This window comes from Ogataea angusta, assembly GCF_019207475.1.
Source record: "Ogataea angusta isolate 61-244 chromosome Unknown 61-244_NODE_10_length_428612_cov_89.696788, whole genome shotgun sequence".
NCBI lineage: Eukaryota > Fungi > Ascomycota > Pichiomycetes > Pichiales > Pichiaceae > Ogataea > Ogataea angusta.
In genome coordinates this window covers 279468-304435 of record NW_025065224.1, presented here as the reverse complement: position 1 = coordinate 304435, position 24968 = coordinate 279468, and the positions used below count along the sequence as shown (strand labels likewise).

The 24968-nt window shown below is 53.3% G+C and overlaps 14 protein-coding genes across 14 annotated transcripts; 8 read left to right on the top strand and 6 right to left on the bottom strand.

Moving 5' to 3' along the window:
* Positions 1-108: 108 nt before the first annotated feature.
* Positions 109-2415, top strand: KL928_004645 (uncharacterized protein; the record flags this gene model as incomplete). Its single annotated transcript, XM_043205366.1, has 1 exon — positions 109-2415. One exon carries the CDS (start codon positions 109-111, stop codon positions 2413-2415), a length of 2307 nt encoding a protein of 768 aa, XP_043058137.1.
* A 201-nt stretch (positions 2416-2616) lies between these two features.
* On the top strand, positions 2617-5238 carry KL928_004644 (uncharacterized protein; the record flags this gene model as incomplete). Its single annotated transcript, XM_043205365.1, has 1 exon — positions 2617-5238. The coding sequence occupies one exon, from the start codon at positions 2617-2619 to the stop codon at positions 5236-5238; it is 2622 nt and encodes an 873-aa protein (XP_043058136.1).
* Positions 5239-5332: 94 nt separating this feature from the next.
* Positions 5333-7036, top strand: KL928_004643 (uncharacterized protein; the record flags this gene model as incomplete). Its single annotated transcript, XM_043205364.1, has 1 exon — positions 5333-7036. One exon carries the CDS (start codon positions 5333-5335, stop codon positions 7034-7036), a length of 1704 nt encoding a protein of 567 aa, XP_043058135.1.
* A 98-nt stretch (positions 7037-7134) lies between these two features.
* Positions 7135-8473, top strand: KL928_004642 (uncharacterized protein; the record flags this gene model as incomplete). The annotated part of the gene is made up of 2 exons (XM_043205363.1): positions 7135-8078; positions 8230-8473. 2 exons carry the CDS (start codon positions 7135-7137, stop codon positions 8471-8473), a joined length of 1188 nt encoding a protein of 395 aa, XP_043058134.1.
* Positions 8474-8774: 301 nt separating this feature from the next.
* KL928_004641 (uncharacterized protein) lies at positions 8775-11114 on the bottom strand (the record flags this gene model as incomplete). Its single annotated transcript, XM_043205362.1, has 1 exon — positions 8775-11114. The coding sequence occupies one exon, from the start codon at positions 11112-11114 to the stop codon at positions 8775-8777; it is 2340 nt and encodes a 779-aa protein (XP_043058133.1).
* A 423-nt stretch (positions 11115-11537) lies between these two features.
* On the top strand, positions 11538-13763 carry KL928_004640 (uncharacterized protein; the record flags this gene model as incomplete). The annotated part of the gene is made up of 1 exon (XM_043205361.1): positions 11538-13763. The coding sequence occupies one exon, from the start codon at positions 11538-11540 to the stop codon at positions 13761-13763; it is 2226 nt and encodes a 741-aa protein (XP_043058132.1).
* An 87-nt stretch (positions 13764-13850) lies between these two features.
* Positions 13851-15137, bottom strand: KL928_004639 (uncharacterized protein; the record flags this gene model as incomplete). The annotated part of the gene is made up of 1 exon (XM_043205359.1): positions 13851-15137. One exon carries the CDS (start codon positions 15135-15137, stop codon positions 13851-13853), a length of 1287 nt encoding a protein of 428 aa, XP_043058131.1.
* Positions 15138-15265: 128 nt separating this feature from the next.
* On the top strand, positions 15266-16918 carry KL928_004638 (uncharacterized protein; the record flags this gene model as incomplete). Its single annotated transcript, XM_043205358.1, has 1 exon — positions 15266-16918. One exon carries the CDS (start codon positions 15266-15268, stop codon positions 16916-16918), a length of 1653 nt encoding a protein of 550 aa, XP_043058130.1.
* A 48-nt stretch (positions 16919-16966) lies between these two features.
* KL928_004637 (uncharacterized protein) lies at positions 16967-17925 on the bottom strand (the record flags this gene model as incomplete). Its single annotated transcript, XM_043205357.1, has 2 exons — positions 16967-17282; positions 17351-17925. The coding sequence occupies 2 exons, from the start codon at positions 17923-17925 to the stop codon at positions 16967-16969; spliced, it is 891 nt and encodes a 296-aa protein (XP_043058129.1).
* Positions 17926-17975: 50 nt separating this feature from the next.
* Positions 17976-18801, bottom strand: KL928_004636 (uncharacterized protein; the record flags this gene model as incomplete). Its single annotated transcript, XM_043205356.1, has 2 exons — positions 17976-18009; positions 18143-18801. 2 exons carry the CDS (start codon positions 18799-18801, stop codon positions 17976-17978), a joined length of 693 nt encoding a protein of 230 aa, XP_043058128.1.
* A 74-nt stretch (positions 18802-18875) lies between these two features.
* On the top strand, positions 18876-19265 carry KL928_004635 (uncharacterized protein; the record flags this gene model as incomplete). The annotated part of the gene is made up of 1 exon (XM_043205355.1): positions 18876-19265. One exon carries the CDS (start codon positions 18876-18878, stop codon positions 19263-19265), a length of 390 nt encoding a protein of 129 aa, XP_043058127.1.
* Positions 19266-19296: 31 nt separating this feature from the next.
* KL928_004634 (uncharacterized protein) lies at positions 19297-20814 on the bottom strand (the record flags this gene model as incomplete). Its single annotated transcript, XM_043205354.1, has 1 exon — positions 19297-20814. The coding sequence occupies one exon, from the start codon at positions 20812-20814 to the stop codon at positions 19297-19299; it is 1518 nt and encodes a 505-aa protein (XP_043058126.1).
* A 132-nt stretch (positions 20815-20946) lies between these two features.
* KL928_004633 (uncharacterized protein) lies at positions 20947-21937 on the bottom strand (the record flags this gene model as incomplete). The annotated part of the gene is made up of 2 exons (XM_043205353.1): positions 20947-21183; positions 21320-21937. 2 exons carry the CDS (start codon positions 21935-21937, stop codon positions 20947-20949), a joined length of 855 nt encoding a protein of 284 aa, XP_043058125.1.
* A 230-nt stretch (positions 21938-22167) lies between these two features.
* Positions 22168-24843, top strand: KL928_004632 (uncharacterized protein; the record flags this gene model as incomplete). Its single annotated transcript, XM_043205352.1, has 1 exon — positions 22168-24843. The coding sequence occupies one exon, from the start codon at positions 22168-22170 to the stop codon at positions 24841-24843; it is 2676 nt and encodes an 891-aa protein (XP_043058124.1).
* Between the last annotated feature and the right edge of the window lie 125 nt (positions 24844-24968).

Below are 24968 nucleotides of genomic sequence, written 5' to 3'. Positions count from 1 at the left end.
AAGAAATATTTGTAATGTTTAAATCTAGTGGCCGGGTAAGGTTTTTTTTTAAGTGTGTGCCACCGTTTAAGTAATTTTTTGTACGCGTTTTTTTGTTTATACTTTGATATGGCAAAGCTCAGCGAAAACAGCCCCAGCGGGGCCAAGACCGCGCTCAAGCGGATTGAACACGGTCTCACGTACAAGCACGAAATCAGAAAGCCCAGCTTCAGACGGCGCTCGCTGTCGCCCCAGAAAACGCAGTCCCTCGCAGTTTCCCCTGCCAGGGTGCCTTTGACCTGTATCAAAAAGCCCCTCAACAGTAAACTAGTTCCAATTGCGCTGGGAAAACACGATCTGACGAAGGCCCTGAGCACGGCAGAGAAGGAAAACGACGACAGTAGCGCCACCGACATCGATAAGATTGAGATGCTGGACGTGGAGTCGGACGCGGTCGAGGTGCAGTCCTCGCCGGTGGGGTCTCACCAAAATAGAATGGGCTACAAAAGACACATGGACACTCCACTACTTGTCTCGGACGCGAAAAAGGTGCATTTGGGAGACGAGTCATTCCAGACTCCGCTGAGACCGGGCTCCCAGAAGCGCGTGACCCCCCACAGAGAACACCATAGTCGGCTGATGAACGATTCGGATATCGACTTGCACAACGCCTCGACTGAGAACCCTGTGCTCGACCCGCAGAACAGCCCCCTCGCCAACGTGAGCCACGGACAGCTGCTGGAGGACAAGATAGACGGCGAAACAGAGGTGATCAAGGGACTCAGGCACAGGGGTACACAGATCAACGACATTTCGGCGATTGCGGCAGACTCGTCGCTGGACCACCACGCAGACATCTCGGACTCTGAGGGCGAGCAGGACGAGAGAATGTCGCCCGTCAAGCTTTCACAGAAAATCTCTGCCCTGGACGTCTTCAGCGCCATGATTGATCAGGAAGACGAGATCGAGGACTTTGAGCTTGTTGGTGGCGACGAAGCAGAGGAAAGACCGGTGTTTACGAACTCTCAACTAGAACAGATCAAGTCTTCCATGCAGAGCAGTATTGACGCATTGAGAGGGGAGGTGGCAGCCCAATCAGAGAAGCTTGTTTCTACAGAAAGTGCATTAGCATCTGTATCTGCGCAACTGGAATCCGAGTCCGGGGAAAAGAAACATCTGTTGAACGAGAAGGCGGAGCTTACTGCGGAGCTTCAATCATACAAGCAGTCGATCCAGTCTTCCAATGCCAAAATCAGCCAATTGGAGTCTCGAGTCAGGTTCTACGAGTCCAAACTCGAAAAGCTGAAAACAATCTACAGTCAACTGATGGGAACGGCGAAAAACTTTGAGTCTGAGCTAGCAGACAAGACTGCGCGCATTTCGGATTTAGAGACATCAGTGACCAGCCTGAAGGAGGAGAAAGCCGTGTTGTCCAACGAAAAGATAGAGCTGTCGTCTACTCTGGAGCTGAGATTGAACGAGATTGAGCAACTGACCAAAGAGAAAGAGTCGCTAGAAAACCAACTAAAGGACGTGTCGAGCAATTCCGAGTCTGCCCTGAAAAAGACTGAAGATCTTGCCAAGGAGCTTGATTCAAAGACAAAGGATGCGAGCGAGTTGCGTGACAAGCTTGACGAGCAAGCGGTCAAGATCGAGGGTCTTGAACTTGACTTGAGCCAAGCTACCGAGAAACTCAACGCATACCAGGACGAGTTGAGGTCTGGCGTGGATAAAATCATTGCACTGGAGAACGAGCTGAGTGCTGTGCGCTCGGAGATCGAGTGTCTGCAGGAGAGGGAGACTTCACTTGTTGATGAGAACACTAGTTTGAAAGAGGTCATGGGACACCGTCGCGACGAGATCAAACGTCTTAAGGCCGAGAATGAGGAGTTGAGCCAGCAATTGAGCAGCCGCGCGGACCAGAACACCGAGGAGCTGCTGGAAAAGCTGCGGGAAGAGCTGACTGCGCTGCGAGGCAGCACAGAGGCGCAGATCAACGATCTAAACGCCAATCTGGAAGCTAAGAACGAGAAGCTAGTGGAAGCCAAGACGGAGGCCTCGACAATGAAACAGAAAGTGACCACGCTAGAGAGCCAGCTTGCGGAGGCCAACACCAAGATCCAGGAGCACGACAAGAACCTCGAACAGCAGCTGGAGAAGCTGGCCCAGGACCTATATTTGCAGTATTCTGCCAAACATGAGCAGAAGGTTGCGATTTTGAAGAAGGGCTACGAGATGAAATGGATGAACAAGCTCAAGAAGCTGAACAAGGAGAACGAGCAGCTACGCGGCGAGGTGGAGAGTTTCAAGAGACGGCTGGAGGTCGAGAACAACGAGAAGAAGCAGCTGGTCAAGCTTTGGGAGGAGTATGTGTCTTTGGAGAGCAACGATAAGGCGAACGCTTTGCCTGATTTCATCAAAAAAGCTGAGGATTGATTTGAATATCTATTAATATTATTAGTACGGCGGCGGACCGACGTGTGACGCGTAAGCTTTTTTTTTTTCCAATTTCCGCAGGTGAAACTGTAATTCAGCTAATTTACCAAATAGGATCCTAATATTTACTGGAAGTGTATTGTGTGTGGTAATTATTCTGCGCCAAAACAGCCCTTGTGATTTCACCATAGCACATATTACATGGCTGAGAATTTGGCGAGTCCTGCGAGCTCCAAATCTCTTTCTTCTGTGATGGATTCTCTGGAACAAATAGCTTCCGGTGGGGCCAAGCTCGAGAGCCAGGAGAGCTTGGACTCGGATTCTCGCGACGGAGGGTTTTACAAGACGCTCCAGGAGGAAAATGGCCGTCTTCGCAGCCAGATTGACCAATTGCAGGGCGATAAAGAAACACTGAACGACGAGCTGTTGGAGTTACGACGACTGGTGGCCTCGCAGAAGGCTCGTATTATCCATTTGGAAACCTTGACACGGGAACGTGTCGACAAGCGCGAGAGCGCAATCAACCCCTGGGACTCGCCTGTTAAGCAGCAGGAGGTCCTGGACAAGGTGATAAACCCGCTGGACGACGCCGACATCGACGTTCCCGAGCGCAGCGAGCGCCGCGTCGCGATGCGCGACTCGCCTGCGCGCAGCGCGGCCGCCGAGGAGCTTCTGAAGGACATGACGCTGGGCTCTTCTCCGCGCAAGGGCTCTCCCAGAAGACAGAAGCCGGTGGTGTCAGAGACGCACACGCCCGTTGTGGACGAGTTTGTGTTCAGCAACAGCGGCAGCAGCAACAATTCGCTAAAACGGCCTGCGTACGAGCTGCTGGGAACTCCAAAGAGAGAAGAAAAGGACGAGGAAGTGGGGCACAAGGTGGAACCTAAAGCGAAAACGGTGCCAATGGCAGAAAAGCCCCAGTTGAAGCACGAAACAAGGCCCGAACTGAGGCCAGGAACCAAGCCAGAGCCAATTGCGCCGCAGCAGGTCGCGCAGACGCCGGAAAGAGACGCGTTGGCGAGCGTGCTATCGCCTGCTAGAAACCAGTTCTCTCCGATGAAAGATTTCTCGCCGTTGAAAGATTTTGCCTCCATATCCACGGTTTCGCCGCTGCGGTCGCTCAACCTGTCGCCGGATCGCCAGTCCATTTTGAAGACTCCCTCGCCGAAAAGAGCGCCGAACCCGACTTTCTCTCACCAGCAGCAGCCGTCCGACTCTTCTCAGTACGATTATATTTCTTCCTCGTTCGACTCCACCGTGATCACCGTGGAGTCTTGTGTTGACCCGCAGGCCGTTCTGGAAAAACGAGAGGACTTCATGGTGTCGTTCATGGTGAACTCGAACGAAAGACCGGGCGAGCTGGTCCCGTTGTACCTGGTTCGCCAGCCATACTCCAAACTCCTGACTCTGGACCACGATCTGCGCTACTTCGGCCTCACACATCTGCCGATGCTGCCCGACAAGTCGGCGTTCCTCAAGATCGACCCTCTGGTCTGGGACACACAGAAATCCATCGTCAAGATGTACGTCTCGGAGCTGTGCCGCGTGATGCGCACCCAGCGCGGGTCCAACGTGTGGAAACTTTTCCGGGACTTTTTCACGCCCGACGAGGCACACGACATGTCGAAACGCGAGGCCACCGTCGTGGAAGTCGGCTCCAAAAACTTGAAAAAGGTTTTCCGTCTCGCCATCCTCAGTCTCGACTCCATCGAGCACTATCTGAGCATCACCGACTTTGCTACCAAATCTGCAGACACGCTGCACGTGAACGACGTGCTGGTGTCGCGCGAACACCAGATCATCACCATCTCGCGCAAAAAACGCAAGTCGCTGCGTTCCGTGAAGCATCACGTGCTCTACTGCGAGTCCGTGCCAGACGCAGAGGACTGGTGCCGCGCCATTGCCGAGTACCAGTCGTACGAGGGCGACCAGCTTTCCGTCGCGTCGTCGCCGTCCAACACAACAGCCGTCGACTACCCTGTCTCCGTGGCGTCCACGCCAACACAGCACGAGCCCGTGCTACCATCGCCGGCTGTGTCTGAAAATAAATGGTTCAACCTCAAACGCTCGCGCGAGTCCACAATCCCGGCCGCTAACGCCTCCTCCGACGTGCTCGAGTTCAAGGCCATGCCCTACTCCGGAACGCTGGTGTCGCTCGGAGCCGTTCAGACACCGCTGCTGCCGCCGGGCGACACCTCGTTCCAGAAATTCGAGCCGGTTTCCAAGTACTTTGGCTCAACGTTGCAAGAGTCCTTCAACAGAGCTCCAGACTTCAAAATATACGGCAAATCCGTTCCTTCTGTCGTCTACCGTTCGCTGTCATACCTCGAGGAAAAAAATGCCGTGTACAGCGAGGGTATTTTCCGTCTGAACGGAATGATGTCGGAAGTCAACAAAATCCAGGAGATCTTCAACGAGAAAAACGACTGCGACTTCTCAACGCTGCCGTCGCCTCCTGACGTGCACTCTATTGCAACTCTCTTCAAGAGATATCTGCGAACGCTGAAAGTGACGGTGATCCCTGAGGAAGAAGCCAAGGAACTCATGTCGCTCACGCTGGCGGCCGACCACGAGGCGTCCGTGCCAAAGGTGAAGGAAACATTGCAAAAACTGCCAATCTTGAACTTCGACGTCCTATACGTGCTGTTCAGATACTTCCAGCAGGTGCTCAAACACAAGGATCTCAACAAGATGAGTATTGGCGCGCTGAGCGTGTTGATGGCTCCCAATCTCACTCCTTTTGACGGCGCAAAGGAGATCTGCTCGGAACTGCTCACCAACTACAAGTACTACTTTGAGGACGGCGAAATGGTGGTGCGTTAGTGCTCCCAGCCCCTGTGTTACGTAATCGGCACTTTTTCATAGATAATAATATCCAAGTCAAAAAAATAAAATAATTCAATTTAGTTTAATTTACATGGACTCGAAGGTCGTTGGTATATTGGGCGGCGGCCAGCTCGGCCGCATGATGGTTGAGGCAGCAAGCCGGCTCAACATCAAGACAGTTATTCTTGAGAACGGCGCGGATTCGCCGGCCAAGCAGATCAATTCCAGTGCAGAACACATCGACGGCTCCTTCAACGATGAGGCGGCGATTCGTAAGCTCGCCGAGAAGTGTGACGTGCTGACCGTCGAGATTGAGCATGTTGACGTTGAGGCCCTGAAGAAAGTGCAGGACCAAACGTCCGTCAAGATCTATCCGTCTCCTGAGACCATTGCTCTTATCAAAGACAAGTACTTGCAGAAAGAGCATCTGATCAAGAACCAGATCGCCGTTGCCGAGTCCACTGCCGTTGAGGGCACTGCCGAGGCCTTGCAATCTGTGGGACAAAAGTATGGATATCCGTACATGCTGAAGTCCAGAACGATGGCCTATGACGGCAGGGGTAACTTTGTTGTTGAAGACGTTTCCAAGATCCCAGAGGCATTGGAAGCTTTGAGGGACAGACCGCTGTATGCTGAGAAATGGGCTCCTTTCACCAAGGAGTTGGCAGTGATGGTGGTGAGGGGCCTTGGCGGAGACGTCCATGCCTATCCTACCGTAGAGACGATTCACAAAAACAATATCTGTCACACGGTGTTTGCGCCTGCCCGTGTCAATGACACCATACAGAAGCGCGCGCAACTCTTGGCGGAAAAGGCTGTGTCTGTGTTCACGGGAGCCGGCATTTTTGGTGTCGAAATGTTCCTGCTACCAAATGACGAGCTGTTGATCAACGAGATTGCTCCCAGACCACACAACTCTGGACACTACACCATCGATGCGTGTGTGACAAGCCAGTTTGAGGCACATATCCGTGCCGTTTGCAGTCTGCCGCTGCCAAAGAACTTTACTTCTCTCTCCACGCCATCTACCCATGCTATCATGCTAAACGTGCTGGGCAGCCCTGATCCTGAAGAGTGGTTGCAAAAGTGCCAGAGAGCGCTTGAAACTCCGCACGCGTCTGTCTATCTGTACGGAAAGTCCAACAGAGCGGGTCGTAAACTGGGCCACATCAACATTGTCTCGCAGTCAATGGATGACTGCATCCGTCGACTAGAGTACATCGAGGGCAAAACTAAAACGTTGGAAGAACCAGAAAGCAACAAACCGGTTGCAGGAACCAGCATCAAGCCGCTAGTCGGCGTGATAATGGGCTCGGACTCGGATCTGCCTGTGATGTCCCTTGGTTGCAATATTTTGAAGTCTTTTGGCGTTCCTTTCGAGGTTACCATTGTGTCCGCCCACAGAACGCCTCAGCGAATGGTCAAGTATGCTGCCGAAGCCCCAGAGAGGGGAATTCGGTGCATCATCGCTGGCGCCGGTGGAGCTGCCCATCTGCCAGGAATGGTTGCTGCCATGACTCCACTGCCAGTCATTGGTGTTCCTGTCAAGGGATCGACTCTTGACGGAGTCGACTCGCTGTATTCAATAGTCCAGATGCCAAGAGGAGTGCCTGTGGCGACTGTGGCCATCAACAATGCCACCAACGCTGCGCTCCTGGCTGTGCGTATCCTTGGCTCGTTCGACCCAGTGTATTTCAACAAGATGGCCAAATACATGAGCGAGATGGAAGATGAGGTGCTGGTAAAGGCTGAACGGCTGGGGTCTGTTGGCTATGAGGAGTATCTTAGGAAATAGAAAGGAGTAGAACTAATTCAATTAGCATTTATTTGTGAAAAATACTGTAATCAAAAAAAATAATACTAAAAATCAAGTAGAGAAAATATTTATCTTTCATGTTCGCCAGACAGATTCGATATTTTTCCCGATCTCTGCGATTGCGAGCTATCAAAGTGCCCGACAACGCGCCTACACTGGAAGAAAATGCTGCCTGGCTCAAGAAACTGGCCAGGTCTCCAATAACACCAAAATCTTTAAGCCATACAGAACTGCCCAAATCAACTTACGAGATACGAGAAGCTTCAGAGCTCGAGTCAGATTCGAACCCAGAGTACTTTGAATTGAGACTCCCCGGGGGCAAACACGTCAAGGTGGTGAAAAGAGCAATTCCGCATAGCCAGCCAGGAACCTCGTTCTTTACGCTTTCTGTGCCCGCATCCGAGTATTTCGTGGCATCGTCGCCGTTTTCGAGACTGCCGTCCAACAAACGTCCCAAAGCCGACTCTTCGCAATCCTTTTCAGATTTGAAGGTCGTCAAGGTGAGATCGGGCAAAGGTGGAAACGGTGCGGTTTCCTTTTTCAGAGACACAGGCATTGCCGTGGGGCCGCCTGACGGAGGCGATGGTGGAGACGGTGGCAGCATATATGTTTCCGCAGTCGAGGGATTGAGTTCATTGCATAGCGTCAAGGCCAAATATGTCGCAGGAAACGGTGGAAGCGGTCAAAGTGGTCAACTGGACGGGAAACGAGGCGAAAACGTGTATATACAGGTTCCTGTTGGGACAACCATGATGTGGTGTGCCGATCCCAAGGAGATTCGCTCACTGAGAGATTCAGACAGCAACCAGGTTTTCCATGTGAAGGCAAGCGCTGGTTCCAGACGCGATAGAGTGCCGAGAAATATCCAGTTTTTCAGAGACAGCTATGAGCCGGGCAAGGGATGGATGTTCAAGGAGAAAGACGAACAATACCACATGGAGCGCGACTTTTTCGTGGACCTCAATGAGCGTGTCAAACTTTACGATGAAGACCAAAGACGCCACGAGCTCATGGAGGACGTGTTTCCTATTCAAGGCATTGATTTCGCAGAACCCACCAAAGAGCCGGTCCTCATTCTAAAAGGCGGTCGGGGAGGAATGGGAAACATGCATTTTTTGACGTCCAACGTCCGCAATCCGCGGTTTGCAAAAATTGGCCGCTCAGGCTTGGAGCAGAATTTCATCTTTGAGCTCAAGCTATTGGCGGATCTTGGACTGGTTGGATTGCCAAACGCGGGCAAGTCCACCCTATTGCGCGCCATTTCCAACGCTCGGCCACGCGTGGGCCACTGGGAGTTCACCACGCTGCAACCTACAATCGGAACGATACAGCTGCGAATTGATCAGCCGCCTTTCACAGTGGCTGATATTCCTGGGGTGGTCAAGGGTGCCAGTGAGAATAGGGGCATGGGTCTGACGTTTTTGCGACACGTGGAGAGATCGGGTGGTTTGGTGTTCGTGATATCTTTAGGCAGCGCAAATCCTGTGGAAGACTTGGAGGTCTTGCTTCAGGAAATGGGACCTCAACGAATGGAAAACAAAAACGTGCTGATCGTGGCTACAAAAGCGGATCTGGACGGAGCCGAAAGCCACTTTTTGAAGCTCAAAGAGTTTGTGGAGCAACGCCATTGGAAGATTGTTCCATGTTGTGCAATGCGCAAGGAAAACATCGAGACAGTGCTGGAAATGATGGCCGAGTGTTCTGGAAAAGTGGATCCTTAGTAAACCTCCATGTTGAAAGACAGTGCCAGCTCCTCATATAGACGTAATAACGACGGAGAATCTATTTCACCGTAGTACTTCAGTGCATCCATCATGTCGCTCATTTTGGAGTAGTATTTCTCTTCGTAATTTTTGAGCCCTGCTATCAAACGTCTCATTCGGGTGTTATTCTTTTCGGGAACAAAGGTGGTTCCTGGTGACAGCTTTGATTGATTTTCGGTGAAAAGATCTTCGTCCATCAAAATCAGTGTTTTTCTCAGGGCCATCACAAAATTATGATACAGAACAATGATTGCGAAAAGCTGGTTCACAATCTGTGCCAGCCTGATTTTGGTCAACATCGACTCGGACAAAATGGTGCTCAAAAACGACTTGATGGAGGAAAACACCGTTTCAAGCTCGACACTCGAGTCGGTCTTCAAGCTCTCCAGAACGGATTCAACTTTCTTCCAATTAGCGTGCATGACGTCGTAGTTCAAGTAGAATAAACACAGGTTCACAAACGTCCGCATTTTGGCATGGACCACTCTGGCCCTCTTGATCCACCGGCGCAACCTCTCGTCGCGGAACTGCCACTTCCAGAACCGTTGGTGCGTGATTTCCCGCCACGATATCTCTAAACACTTTTCCACAAATTTGAGGTAAGAGAGATTACGAAAGATGAACTGGTACTCGACCATTTGCGACTTGGTGATGATCAAGTTCAGCGGGAAGGGCACTTCGAGGTCGAGACAGAAGCTGAACACGGCGTATTGATCAATTTTGGTATTTGTCAGGACGCTCGTCTTAGCGTTGTTTTCATTGGCTTCGAGCGTGGAGTTGAGAAGATTTTTGAGCGAGTTCAAGTCGGATGAAGCAAAAACTTTCTCGGAGTTGGTGGTCTTAGCGCTCAAGATCATCACCAGCTCGTCCAGCAGCGTATATTTAGTGAGCGACAGGGTCGCGAGATTAAAGATCAGGCGTCGGCTCTTGGCGCTCGGATGATCGTCTATCATGTCGTCTTTATGATAGCTAGAAAGATACAATTTGGTGAGCGTGTTGATAGAAGCGTGTTCTTTTGACTTGCGCAATTCGGAAAGACTGTCGGTGATGAAATCATTGAAGCTGCTGTTATTCGTGAGTAGAAAGTACTTGTTCAGGCTTTCCAAAAATTCCCGAATGTGGTATCCATTGAACAGTAAGTCAATGATCAGCTTGTTAGCTCTGGTGTAAGCTTCATCTAGCCGAATAAATAGATCGTTGTCCTGTAGAGTCCTGATATGCTCGATGGAGCCCAAATTGTCGACATCGACGCCGCACTCTTTTAGCACGTTCAGATACTTGCCGGTAAGGATGACCTTTTTCTGCACATTAGGAGGATAGAACTGCCTCAGCAGTCCCTCGCTTCGAATCGTAAACTTGTCCGCCCAGTAATCCTCGCTTACACGAGATCCTTCGAGGTTTTGGTGAATCAAGAACTCTTCATAAGGGTCTTCGATGGTGCCTGTTTCAAGCCACCAATTGAGCATAAATACGTAGCCAACAGATACCTTGTTGAATAGGTCCATCATGAACTGGTAAGACGCGGCGTCTCCCTTGTGTTTGTCGATTCCCGACTGAATGAAGCTCAAAACCAAACCGCCCTTGACAACCTTGCTGTTAGTGGGGTCCGACGTGACTCCGTCCAAAGTTCCCGTGTAATGATCGTCCTTGAGAGATTTCAGCATGCTCTCAAACCGCATCTTGTTCATGTTGGACGAGTCTTTGCGGTTCTCGTTCTCCTGCACAATCTGTATCACCAGCTCATACAAATGGGTTAACTGGAGCGTCGTATTGACGGTCAGATCTTGCTCCAGCAGCGTGACAGAATAATTTGCGTTGTGGTGAAACTCGTGCTCAATCTGGACCAAGATCGACTCATACACACGCAGAACCTCTCTGATTTCATAACATAGAGCCTGGACAACGGTGCCGTACTCCAGATCGTCGTACTGCTCCACAAACGACACCAGACTCACGTAGTACTTCCCCAGACGGCTGATCCTTTTGGCAATATCCTTGAGTCCCGAGTCGAGGTGCTTGTTGATTGAGAAATCCGGACCAATTAGACGCTGCAGCGGGCTGTCGTCGATGCTGAATGAGTCCGCATACCGTATATAAAATCCTTCAAGCCCGATCAAAACAAACAAGAGGTCCTGGAAAACAGCAGCCTCCTGGTCGCGGAAACTCTGCATCTGGTCCACGGGGAACCGTTTGGGCCTGGGCAGACCGCCAGAGTTCGCAAACGTCGGTGGGTATCTTAAACAGCGGCCCACCAAGTGCGGTGTGGATGAGAGTCTGAGCGTGTCAAAAGACATAATAATAAACAAAACGGTGCACGCGAATATTTAACTGTGTGTTTACGTAATAGCGCATTTAAAAACGGTAGCTGGTAGCATGAAGAGCAGTTACGGGACGCTCCATTTTTTAGGCTAGGTATGCACGGTAAGGGACGGGTGTAGATATTGCATACTAGGCTAGAGGGAGGTTAAATCAGGCTGGGCACGGGAGCGTTTTTCTTGTTGTCCTGGTGCTTGTATGAAACCCCCATAGAACCGTTGTGAAAGCGCTTCTTGCTTGTTTAGTTAAACGACATATCCTCTTTGCGTGTCACTCATGCTCGCCGCTCGGTTCTTGAGCACTCAACGACTACCAAATCCAACGGTACCTGATCGCTCCTGCCCCACGGTACACCGCCTGATAAAAAAATTTCACAAAAATTTATTTTATCACAGTATCCCATGGTGAAGAGAAAGAGAGCCGCCATTCTGCCGACCAACATCGCGCTGCTTCAGAACCTCGTTAAAAGAGACCCTGAATCGTACTATGAGGAGTTTTTGCAGCAGTACGCGCACTACGAGTCCATGCGAGACATATTCCTGCTGTCTCCTTCGTCCCATGACGGAGAGGAGTTTGCAGAGCTGATCGGGTTCATGTCTGCCGTGTGTTCGTGCTATCCAAAGGAGACAGAGCATTTTCCAGACGATCTGAAGACGATACTGACCAATAACCATCGCGATCTGACGCCAGACCTGCGGGAGAAGATCATCCAGTGTCTGGTTATGTTGCGTAACAAGGACGTTATCAGTGCCGAGTATTTGATCCAGACCATTTTCCCGCTTTTGAGCGCGTACGGGCCTAAAATCGAGGGCAACAACGGGCTGCATGCCAAGCAGCTCAGACACCAGATATACAGCTCTCTGGTGTCGCTGCTGAAGTCGTGCAACACCGGAGTCAAGAACCAGAAACTCAACAGGTCGACCCAGGCGTTGCTGTTTAACCTGCTGGAGCAGAAGGACGGGAACGGACTGTGGGCCACGAAACTGACCCGGGAGCTGTGGCGAAGAGGCGTGTGGGACGACTCGCGGACCGTCGAGATCATGACGCAGGCATCGCTGCACCCGGACACCAAGGTCGTGATATCGGGTATCCGTTTCTTTCTGGGAGCAGACAAGGAACGAGAGGAGATGCTGGAGGCGGAGTCAGACGACGAGGAGCTGGACCCAAACGCTATTCGCCACCAGATGCAGGTGAACAAGAAGTCGTCGAAGAGAGGAAAGAAGCTGGAACAGGCTCTGAAGCAAGTCAAGAAGAAATCGTCCAAGGGCAACACCACGTATCTGAATTTCTCTGCCATCCATCTTTTGAGAGACCCACAGCAATTCGCAGAGGACCTATACGAGCAGCATTTGGCCAGCAAGAACTCCAACAAGTTCGATCTCGACCAGAAAATCGCCATCATGAATCTGGTTTCGCGTCTCGTTGGTACTCACAAGCTGACCGTGTTGGGAATCTACTCGTTTTTCTTGAAATACCTGACTCCCAAACAGCGCAACGTGACTCAGATCATGGCGGCGTCCGCACAGGCTTCGCACGATCTCGTTCCTCCAGAGACCATCAACATGGTGGTGCGAAAAATCGCAGACGAGTTCGTTTCCGAGGGTGTTGCCTCTGAGGTTGCAGCTGCAGGAATCAACACGATCCGCGAGATTCTGGCAAGAAACCCTGCCGGAATCGACGAAACGCTGCTGCAGGACTTGACCGAGTACAAATCGTCCAAGGCGAAGAACGTGGTTCAGGCTGCTCGGTCGCTGATCTCGCTTTACAGAGAGGTGGCTCCGGAAATGCTCTCTAAAAAAGACAGGGGAAAATCTGCCACCATGGAAATTATCCACGACGGGGGCAAGGGTCTGCCGCAGTTCGGTGTGGAGACCAATATCGTGCAAGGGATTCCTGGACTGGAGCTTCTGGCCAAGTGGAAGATGGAGCAGGGCACCTTGGGCAAGGAGAGTGCCGAGGACTGGACGCTTCCAGAGTCTGAGGAGGAGGATCTCGCTGACGACATTGAGGGTGACTGGGTGGACGTGAAGGACGGTGAAGAGATCGAGATCTCCGACGACGACGAGGAGAAGCTCGAGCGCAAGGGCATCAAGAAAAAGTACCTGAAGTACATGAAAAAGAGCAAGAAGAAGGTGCAGGACGAGGATTCTGATCTGGAGCTGTCGGATGACGAGAGTGAGAAGCCAAGCAAAAAACAGAAGGTCGAAGACGACGACGAGCGCCAGAAAGCTATCCAGCAGACGCTGACGCAGGTGTTGACTCCTGCCGACTTTGCCAAGCTGAAGGAGCTGAACCAGGTGGCCGGCGTGGAAAAGATCATGGGCGAGAAGTACAAGAACGAGGACTCGGTGGACCACTCGTCGCTGGTTGGACGGGTCAAGTACAAACAGACAAAGGAGGAGCGGCTGGAGCAGGTGAAGGAGGGCCGCGAGGACAGGGACAAGTTTGGTTCTCGGAAGGGCAAGAGAGACGCTCCGCACTCCACCACGAACAGAGAGAAACAGAGAAAGAAGAACTTTGTGATGATGATCCACAAGAAGGCTGTGCAGGGAAAGCAGAAGTTGAGTTTACGGGACAGGCAGAAGGTTCTGCGTGCGCATATTGAGAGACAGAAGAAGAAGAAATAGACTCGTTATTTATATGTCTTGCTAGATATGCTATACGGTTATGAAAAAAAAGTACTGGTTGCAAATGTGACAATTCTAATTAAATCTCTATTTCCTACGCTTCGTCTTTCCGTCCCGTTCCTTTCTGCGCTTTCTTCTTTCGCCAAAGCCCTCGCGCTCCATGTCCATGCGGGCTTCGATCTTAGCCTTCGACACCGCCTTGAGACTGTGTTTGATCACCTTGTTGTCGCTGAGCGCCAGCTCCTCCATCTTGACGCCTACACGGTCCTCGATCGCCAGGATCCGGCTCAGGTCGTTGGGCGTCACCATCGAGATCGCGTCACCCTTGCGGCCTGCACGCGCCGTTCTACCGACTCGGTGGACGTAATCGTCTGGGTCTCGAGGAATATCAAAATTTATAACCAGCTCCACGCTTGGGATGTCCAGACCTCTGGAAGCCAGGTCTGTCGCCACCAGCACACGCGCAGCGCCGGCGCGGAACCTGTGCAGCGAGTTTGTTCTTTCTGATTGGGGCATTTCAGAGTGCAGCGACGTGGTGGTGACCTCCAAGTGGCGAAGCAGACGGCGCAAAATCTCTGCCGTCTCGGAACGGTTCACAAATACAATGACTGTGCTTTCTTTGTAGTCCTCGTTGGTCAATATGTTATGCAGCATGCTCTCTTTCACCACCACGGGCGCCAGAACATACAGAAGCCGAAGAGTGCTGGGAATCTTGACGGTGTCGACATTGTCCAGCTCGTGCAGAAACACGGGCTGTTTCCCGGGAGCAACAGGTCTGTCCTTCAAAGCACGCACCGAGTCTGTCACTGTGGCGGTGAACAGTAGCGTCTGACGTTTGTTGGGGTTCGGAAGCGCCTCGAAACACGTCTGCAGATGGTCGGTGAACGAATCGGTCAGCAGTCGATCTGCCTCGTCCAGAACCAGATATTTCACACGTCTTAAACCGCGACATTCGTCCTCATTCTCCATGATGATGTGCGCGAGCCGTCCAGGCGTGGCGATGATGAAATGCGGATTTTCCTTGATCATTGCAACCTGGTCTGTCATAGACTCTCCTCCAATAATTAGTCGCACTTTCAAATTCACTGTAGCTCCCAGGGCAGCAAATTGGTCTGCTATTTGCATAGCTAGCTCTCTCGTGGGCGTGAGCACCACGCCAAAAATTCCACTCGGGTCCTGCGACCATTTGGCCAGCATCGGCGCTCCAAATGCTATGGTTTTACCCGAACCGGTCTTGGCTCCTCCAATGCAGTCGCGGCCCTTGAGGATTTCGGGGATACATGCGGCCTGGATGTTTGTTGGCCTGGTAATCTTCATCGCCTGCAGACTCTCCACGAGCCATCTCGGTAGTCCCAGAGATGCGAAATCAGACATTAAAGATATTTTTCAGTACTTTGAAATATTTTTTGTATGTGAATTATTTTTTTATTTTTTTAATTTTCCGCACTAATTAAACCTGATATGATTTTTCCATATCTTTTTCCAACTAATCTTGTGTTCCCATGATTGACCAGTTTCTAATTTTCAGACCAACGGGCCAAGTCGAGTTCAACTACCAGCCCGGAAAGAACCTTTCCAATGTAGTGAACGCATTCATCGACGATGTTCTCGTTTCAGAGCGCAACTTGAAGACTTTCCAGCAGGCAGAGAAGGACGACGCCCAGGAGGTCCAGGACGAGGAGGGAACCACCGTGGGTAGCTATCATGTGGACAAGTACAGTGTCGAGTATCTCTCTGTCAACCAACAACACACAAAGCTGGTTTTTGTGATGATCCACGTTTCTGTGCTGGCCCTCAAATCACCGTTTGTTTTCCTTCGAAAAATCAAAACCTTGTACTTGAATTCGGACCATGCCAAATTCGAGCAGTTTTTCGAGCTTAATCTCAAAACGCTAGAGGAGAAGAAGGAAGAGGTCAAGGAAGAGCCAAAGCCGGAGCTCAAGGAGGACAAGAAGAAAGTGAAGGGGAACAAAAAGTCCAGAAAATGGAACCCTGACGGAACATTTTACGAGGAAAACGAAGAAAGCTCGGATCTGGACTTTTCTACAGACTCGTCCGCCCAAAATAACGGATCTGCTAATCTCAATCAGCTGGTGGGTGACAAAGCCCATTTTGGCTCCAAAACCAAGACAGGAGAGTTCCTGGTCAGCGATCTGTCGCAAGAAATGGATAAGATCTTGTCCATCACACCGAAAGCAAAGGCTACAGAACCCTCGTCCCAGCCGTTGGGCTTCCTCAGGAACATCATCGGAGGAAAGAAGATAACAAAGGAGGACATCAAAAAGGTCAAGTCGGCATTATCCACTCATTTAATCAAGAAAAACGTGGCTCCAGATGTGGCCAACTCTCTCATCTCGGAAATCGAAAAAGAACTCGTTGGCTCGACAACAGCAAATTTCACCTCCGTGCAAGACACCGCCAAGAAAAGCCTGGAAAAGCAGCTGATCAAGCTGCTAACGCCAAACAACTCCATAGACTTGCTGAAGGAGATTCAGGCCAAAAAGGCCAGCGACAACCTCCCGTACGTAATTTCTGTGGTTGGAGTCAACGGTGTTGGAAAATCCACCAATCTGTCCAAGCTCGCGTACTGGCTATTGCAGAATAACTATCGTGTCCTGATCACTGCGTGCGATACCTTCAGATCCGGTGCTGTGGAGCAATTGCGCACCCACGTCAACAACCTCACGAAACTGTCTCCTGATCAGAAACAGATCGAGCTGTTCGAGGGCGGATACGGAGGAGCAGACCTGGTTGCCAAGATCGCCACGGGAGCCATCAAATACGCCAAGCAGAATAACTTCGACATCGTTCTGCTCGACACGGCTGGAAGAAGACACAACGACACACAGCTGATGGCTCCTCTGGCGTCGTTTGCCAAGGCCGCAAACCCAGACAAAATCATCATGGTTGGCGAGGCTCTCGTGGGCACTGACTCCGTTCTGCAGGCGCAGAATTTCAACAAGGCGTTTGGCTCGAATAGACACCTCGATTTTTTCATTGTGTCCAAATGTGACACAGTCGGCGATCTGATCGGGTCCATGGTCAACTTGGTCTATGCCACGGGCATTCCTATTCTGTTTGTTGGAAACGGCCAAACATACACTGACCTGCGCACTTTGAGCGTCGACTGGGCCGTCAGCATGCTTATGTCCTAATCGAACTCGCCCTCGCTGTCCGATATGTCGAAGTTGATCGCTGCCTCCTCAGCCTGTTGGTGCACGTTTGTGAGCCCGGTAAGCTGCTCCAGGTATTTCGGATTTTCCAGTGCCAGTTGCACAAACTCCCAGCCACGTGATTTGAACTCTTGCACCACAGACACGGAGCACGCCGAGCAGTATCTGAAATTTTTGGCACTTAGCTTGAGCATCTCGAAATTGTGCAAAAATCCGCGCAACTGGTGCGGGAGCGATCCCAGAACGGTGCACGAGTCCTGGGCCGAATGGGGTGCATACTGTCTGTCCGGATGCTGCAAGACAGAAACCATCAGCTCCACAGCCAATGATGCTGCCATCAGGGCGACTCCCGGCCGAGTCACCGTGCACATTTGATCCAGCGTTCTGTCTGTGGTGGAGTCGGAAGGAGCGTACACGTCGTTGCAGAAGTAACAGCCCAGTCGCGACTCTTGTTGTTGCTCCGGAGATATTGATGAATTAATACACCCGTGCCGCATCACCAAATAGCTCTCGAATCCCAAAGCAGCATTTATCACTAGCTTGCTGTACACGTTTCCCATGACTGTAGGCAGCCATCTGGTTTCGCGCGAGTCCATCAGTAGGAATATCACATCGTGGGTTTGCACAAGCTCCTCCAGCTTGTCGAAATCCTGTTTTTGCTTTGTCTCGTCGGTAATTGGGTGCCCTGCCATAGGCACCTCCAATGTGAAACCTTGCGCATCGACGAGAGGAAATATACGCTTCATGTTTTCTGCTGCGGTTTCGGCCTTGGGCTTGCCTCCATCTATGCAGTCGATAAATTCGAAGAGCGGTTGTCGAACAGGATTGCTAAAGGACACTTTCCCGTTGTCAACAAAAGTAATCTTGCGCACTCCCCACGCCAACAACGCGCGGCCAATGTATGACCCTAGTGTCCCTGATCCAAGTAGAAGACACCTGGTCGACTTGATTCGGTCCAAATCGAGCGTAGGGACGATCCGCCATTTCATGAGTTTGAGATTGAGGTCGATTGCCTGGTCGGCCAGCTGCGAAGGGTCGATCAAAGCACCGAGATCTGCCAGTTTCGGGCCCAGCTTCCCTTGCGACGTGCGCTCCCAGCCTGATATTTTCGGACTATCGACCTGCGACTGCAGTTTCAGGCTTATTTGGCGAGAAAGAGACCGGTTGTCGCGATGAACATCCACCACCACGTCGCGGTAGCCATACATGGCAAGCATGGTCAGGAAATTGCGCAGCACGTAAGAATAGGCGTCTGGCACGGCAGAGGTGTCAACAAATGCGACGTGCAAAAGCGAGTCTGTTGGAATGGTGTGCAATTGGGTGAGAGGAACGGGCTTGCCGTCGCTGACGAGCGAAAATTGCAAATCGGGCACATCTCCATTCAAGGGCCCCTCAGACGTGATCTGCCATTCGGAGTGCAGAGCAGGGAACGCGAACCAGTAGTAAAACTTGTACTTTTTGAGGTCTGCAAACGAGAAAACGGCAAACTGGGCCAGCAAACGCGGATCCTGTAGCGCGGCTTTATTTTTGATAGAATCAATTAGTTTGCCCCCAACCCGTGTGAGAAACTCCAGCTTGCTCTGCGATTTAAACTCTTCCAGTGTGTTGACGTTGGTAATTTCACCGCTGACGATGAACGCAGAACGCGCCGGCAGCTGGGACTCGAGTTCCTGGTCAGAGGCAAAACTGATATCGTTTAGATTAATCGCTGGAGCCTGTCCGGGGGCTAGCCTTTTGTAGTTGTAGTATCCGTATACCAGGCGCGAGGACTGGTCGAGTTTCAGAACGTCCAGCTTCAATTGCGAGAGCTTGACGAAAAAGGACGAGTCGACGAACGATTGGGTATTTATGTATTTGACTTCCATAGGAGAAATAGAAATTAATAATACAAATAAATAATATAAGAATATATACAGATAGTATTTAAAATATTTTTATCATGTTTTCCAGACCATTGAGAACCACACTGTCCCGCCAGGGAATTCGGGCGTTTTCCGGCTCAAGAGCTGCCAGACAGGTTGTCGAGGTCAATTCATTGGCCGAGTTCAAGGAGAACGTGCTCTCTCAGAAGGCCGCGTTCGTCGACTTCTACGCCTCATGGTGCGCTCCATGCAAAACCATCTCCCCAGTGGTGGAGAAGCTGTCCGAAACCCACAAGGACGTCAAGTTTTTCAAAGTTGATGTGGACAACGCCCAGGACGTCGCGATGGAGTACGGAATCAGCGCCATGCCGACGTTCATCACCTTCAAAGACGGCGTGAAGGACGGCCAGTTTGTGGGTGCCAGTCCACAGGCTATCCAGCAGCTGGTGGTGGCTACCAAACAGTGAGAAAATAAACGTGTTTTGACTCGTATATATATCAACCAAGGTTCATCTCGTCCAATTCGTCCAACAGCTCGTCAATGTCGATCTGAGGAGCATCGTCCTCCTCCTCCATGTCGTCCTCCTCAACAGGCTTGTTCTCGGCTCTGTACAGGTTGACAGTCTTTCTGAGCTCCTGGTCCTCCTCCAGCTCCTGCAGGAACAGCTCGTAGTCCCTCTCTGCCTTCTCTGCCTCCTGTCTGGCCTGTCTCGAGTCGACGATCTCGTCAGCCACCAGGTCTTTGTGCTCGTTGGCCATTCTCTTGAGCTTCCAGTTTCTGTGCTTCATCCGCTTATTCGAGCGCACGTAGTGTTTCTTCACCAGCACCACGTCCGGAATCGTGTCTGTGTTGAGCTCGTCGAACAGCTCGTTGTTGAAGTTCGAGTTGGTGAGGAAGTAGCCCAGAGCAGAGTCGCCAGGGTGCAGAATTCCGCCCAAATGCGACCGCACATAGTACTCCTGGTCATTTGAGCCCATGTCGCTGGCACGGGCCACCGTGATGTCGGCCAGAAGCCATTTCCCGTTGCGCTGGCCCGTCGGCTCCACGTCGAGCACAATGAACTCCACCATCTGGGTGACGTCTGCAAGAGCCACAAACGGTGTGCGCCAGAACACCTGTGCCAACAGGTCGCCGGTCTGCAGCGAAACGGGGTCAACAAATTGCACCATGTTGCTCACCTTGGAGCACAGCACCAGCCGAGCCATGTCTCCCATGGACTTGGCCAGCTTCTTGGGCAGCACCACGAGATCGTCCTTACAAATCGGCACAATCTCGACAGAAAACGTGAACTTGTACTGCGACGTGCCGGAGTGAATATCCTGGCTGATCAGCTCCTCACTTTTCTTCGACTTGATCGGCACCACGCTATTCAGGAAATCGATCATCTTGGCGGCATGGTTCCGCTGCGAGTAGTAGAAGTCCAGTCCGTCTTTCGACTCTTTGATGGAGATCGTGTCCATGTGTGCGTTGTGTTTCAAAATCAGCTGCTCCAGGTACAGAAACGTTCTCTTGTGCTGCACTTTCTGTCTGATCTGGACGGCAGCACGCCAGGTGTTGGCGGTATACGACTTGGCGCAGTCGGGACACTGCATCGCCACGACGACGTATTCGACCTCGAAACTCTGCTGGACGATCGTGTTGGTCAGCGCCTCGCCCTGGACGGTCAGCTTGATGCGGATTCTTCTCGAATGCGGCTCTGTCCAGATAAACGAGGCATCTATGAGTCTCACCTTGTTCAGACCTTTCAGTCTGCGCAAACAGATCGCGAGCAGTTCTCTGCTCTCGAGCTCGGCCCGCATCCACTGCTGTGGCGGCTGCAAAAACCGCTCGCAGTTACGACAAAAGGAGATGTTTGCCTCTCTAGGGATTCCCGCAGTGATGTCCACGTTCAGCTTGATGCAGTCGTAGCACATGACGAGCCCCGTGGACCCGTCCATCGGCACACCACAGTTGCAGCACAGGACGGTGGCCTGCGGCTGCGCAGTCTGAGGGGTGAGCTGGGTGTAATTAGACATGAATAGTTCAGTAAAAAAAAATATCTAAAAAATTTAATAAAAAATTAAAATAAAATCGTAGCACAGCCGTGACAAAAGAAATACATTCAACCTATGACCAACCTGCTCTCGTTACATGTCAAGAACCGCACGTCAGAAATCCGCGACATCCTCATGGCCGAGCGCACGACGCTCAGCTGGATCAAGTTCTGCTCCGTGCTGTCTGTGTCCGCGATGGCGGTGTGTTTCCGCACAGACGACTCGTTCGGCCGCGCCATGGGCCTCATATTTGCGTGTCTCAGCCTCACCACCCTCATGCTCGCCCTCTTCAACTATCTGCGCTCCGTGTACAGCTACAGGGCCGAGAAAACAGAAGTTATCAGCTCCGGCCTCACAGACACCTACCTCGCGCTTGTGATCCTGGTGCTGCTGGGCATCAATATTGGTTTGATGGCCAAGGGAAGCGAATCAACGCTGGCTATATGAGGGCCAGGAAAACCAGGCCCAGCCCGAAACGGGGCCCGACGCCCGCAAGCCGGGCCGCCGCGCCCGTGGTGCCGCTGTCTGCGGCCGTCGACACCGCCGTCGACGACGCAGCAGTGAAACTGTTGCTCATGGCTGCATAGAACCCGCTGAAGTCTGAATACTCCGTATAGTACGTGCTGTAGGCCTGCCACACGTCCGACGCGACAGACCTGGCGTCGTAGCCGCTGCCCGCCGACGCAACCGTCAAAAACGTCGCGTCGGGCGTCACGCCGTCCGTGTACACCAGCTCCTGCGTCGAGTGGTCCTTCGTGATGATGCTTACGTAAGCGCTCAGGTCCTGCACTTTGGAGTTGGAGTTTGTGTTTGTGTGGATGAAGGCGGCCTCCTGGGAGAGGCGGCCGGCGAAGGGCACTTTGGTGAACACGTACGAGTATGCGGCGTATGCGGAGCTGAGCTGGTTGGCTTTGAGCACGTTTTTGTCCTCGTACGCAACGAACATCTGCACCAGCTCGTCGTCTTCGTTGTCGATCACAAAGCGTTCCCACTGCGCCACGTTGTACTGCATGTCGTCGTTGATGGCGAGGCGCATTTCCTGCTGTGAAAACGCTGCTGCCGTGCCGGCAAGGCTGGCAAGCGTGCTGGTGAGCAAGCGGTGCATGGAAATTCTAAATATTTTATTTCAGAAAAAACAGAGAGCAGATCTGGCTGCCAGATCTGGCACTGAGATTGCGGCCAGCGAGCACGCGGCAACGCACAGCACAGCTACCGCTGCGCAGCGGCGCATTTTTACTGGGCTCTCGGCAACTTCCAGCACAACGGCTACGTTTACAGGGACGAGGAGCGAGCTAGAGAAAATAACTTTTTTTTTCCACCCTATTATTTACTGTTATGCTTTCCAACATCAAAGTGTATGTGCGGTGCCGGGCGCGCAACGAGCGCGAGGTGGCCGAGAACGCGGGCGTCGTGGTGTCTGTGCCGTCGCGCGAGCAGATCGCGGTGTGTTCGGGCGCCCACCAGCGCACGTACGCGTTCGACCGTGTATTTGGCGCAGAGAGCGACCAGGAGTCGATTTTCGAGACGGTGGCCGAGCCGATGCTTGCGCAGATCCTGGCGGGCTACAATTGCACCGTGTTTGCGTACGGACAGACCGGCACGGGCAAGACGCACACGATGGTGGGCAATCTGGGCGCCGACCACAGCAGGCTGCCCACAGACGCGGGCATCATCCCGCGCGCTGTGCACAAGCTTTTCGAGCTGCTGCGGAGCGTGCCGGACTACTCTGTGAAGGTGTCGTTTATTGAGCTGTACAACGAGAACATCAGGGACCTGCTGGGCGACGAGTCGCGCCCGCTCAAGATATTTGACGAGGCCGGCAAAAAGAGCGTGCTGGTGCACGGGATCCACGAGGTGTACATCCGGACGGCGGCGGAAGGGCTGCGGCTTGCAGCGCAGGGGTCTGAGCGGCGCAAGGTGGCGAGCACGCGGTGCAACGACCTCTCGTCGCGGTCGCACGCGGTGTTTTCCATCACGGTGCACATGCGCACGCAGGACTCGCACAAGATGGGCGGCGAGGAGTTTGTCAAGGTGGGCAAGCTGAACCTGGTGGACCTGGGCGGGTCCGAGAACATCTCGCGGTCCGGCGCGACGAACCAGCGCGCCAAGGAGGCCGGCATGATCAACCAGTCGCTGCTGACGCTGGGGCGCGTGATCAACGCGCTCGTGGCCAACTCGCCGCACATCCCGTACCGCGAGTCGAAGCTGACACGGCTGTTGCAGGACTCGCTCGGCGGGCGCACCTGCACGAGCATCATCGCGACGCTGTCGCCGGCGAAGACGTCGCTGGAGGAGACGCTGAGCACGCTGGAGTACGCGCACACGGCGAAAAGCATCCGCAACAGGCCGCAGGTCAACGAAGTCGTCAACAAGAAGACGCTGATCAGCGAGTACATGGACGAGATCGAGCGGCTCACCAGGGACCTGAACGCCGCGCGCACGCAGAACGGCGTGTATCTGGACGAGGCCAGCTACGAGCAGCTGTGCCGCGAGAGCGAGAGCCGGCGGATCCGCGTCGAGGAGCTCGAGGCGCGCGTGGGCGGCCAGCAGGACCGGTTCGAGCGCGCGCGCGAGCGCATCGACGCGCTGGAGACGCAGCTGGAGCACGAGCAGGCCGCAAAGCTCGAGCTCGAAGCACAGAGACAGCGCGCCGAGGGCCGGCTGGCGCAGGCGGTGGCAGAGACGAGGCAGCTCCAGGACACGCTCAGAGCTTACACAAAGACCAGCGCCGACGCGACAGCGCTCGCGGACCAGCTCCACGTGCACCAGGGCCACCGTGGCCGGCTCGAGCGCGCGCTGGACGCCAACCAGCTCCGCTGGCAGGAGACGAGGGGTCACGTGACCGCGTTTGCGCAGCAGCTGGACGGGTCGCTGGCGGGCGCTGCTGCGGCGACGTCGGGCGAGCTGGGCGCGCTGTGGGATGCGATCAGGGGCGATCTCGCGGCCGTGGCGGCAGAGATGGCGCGGCTGAACTCGTCGTCGGTGGGGCAGCTGCGCGCACGGTGTGTCGAGTCACGTGACGAGTTTGGGACGCGTGTGGGTGTTCTCGACGGCGGTGTGCAGAGGCTGTTGGGGGCTGTTGAGCGCGACGTTGCGGCGGCGTTCGGGCTGTTTCTGGAGCGGCTGGCTGCGGACCGCGAGCTGGTGACGTGTTTAAGGGAGGAGCTGCGCCAGAGAGACGATCAGATTGTCCGCGAGCAATCGGAGCTGAGAAAGTATGTGGAGGAGACGTTGGCGCAGCGGCGGCTGGTGCTGGACCAGGAGAGCGCAGAGCTTGTGAGGCTGGTGAGGCAAACCGTCGAGCAGCAGGCTGGCAGACAGAAGGCAGAGCTGGCCGGCGTGGAGGAGCACGTGACCGGGGTGCTCGAGGCAGTGGAGCAGATGCACCGAGATCGGCCAGACGTTTTGGCGCAGGTCGACAGCAGACTGGCCGACGACGAGACCTGTGTTGCCGCGCAGTCCGGCACGCTGCGGCAGCGGCTGGACGGGTGGCACGTAGCCGAGTGGGAGAAGACGCTGGCGCGGTTCCGGGACGAGTTTGTGGCGTGGGACGACGTGCGGCTGGAGCAGGTCGACGACGTCTCGCGCAAGCTGTGCGAGAACCTGGGGCGCCTGGAGGCGTGTGTGCGGGAGCTAGAGACGAGATTCGGCTCGACGGTGGCATTGCGCGTGCGCGGGCTGCACGAGCTTCAGGCGCGGTGCAGCGGTGTTTTACGGGACTTGAATGCGGAGCTGGAGCAGTCGCTGGCCGGCTGTGCGGGTCTGGAGGACGAGTCTAAGATGCAGGAGACACAGATCTCCGAGGCGATTGCGCGGTGCGGCCAGCTGAGCAGCGCAGTGGCTGCGGTGAACGACGACCTGGCTACGAGGCTGGAAAAGCTTGAAGAGGCACTGGGCGGAGACAAAGCGCCGCTGAAACGCTCGTGGAACGACGACAAGGAGAACGTGCTGCCAGCGCGCAAGGAGCGGGTGCTGGGAGTGAAAGACGGCAACGCGAGGAGTGTGATGTAGCAGCAAGAGAGAGAGACGTGTGCGCCTCTGCACCGGCTCGTTTATATCGTATTTTGAAAAACACAAAAACCGAAGCGCACGACCTGCATATATATTTTAGGAGATGTGTATCTCAAAAAACTTAA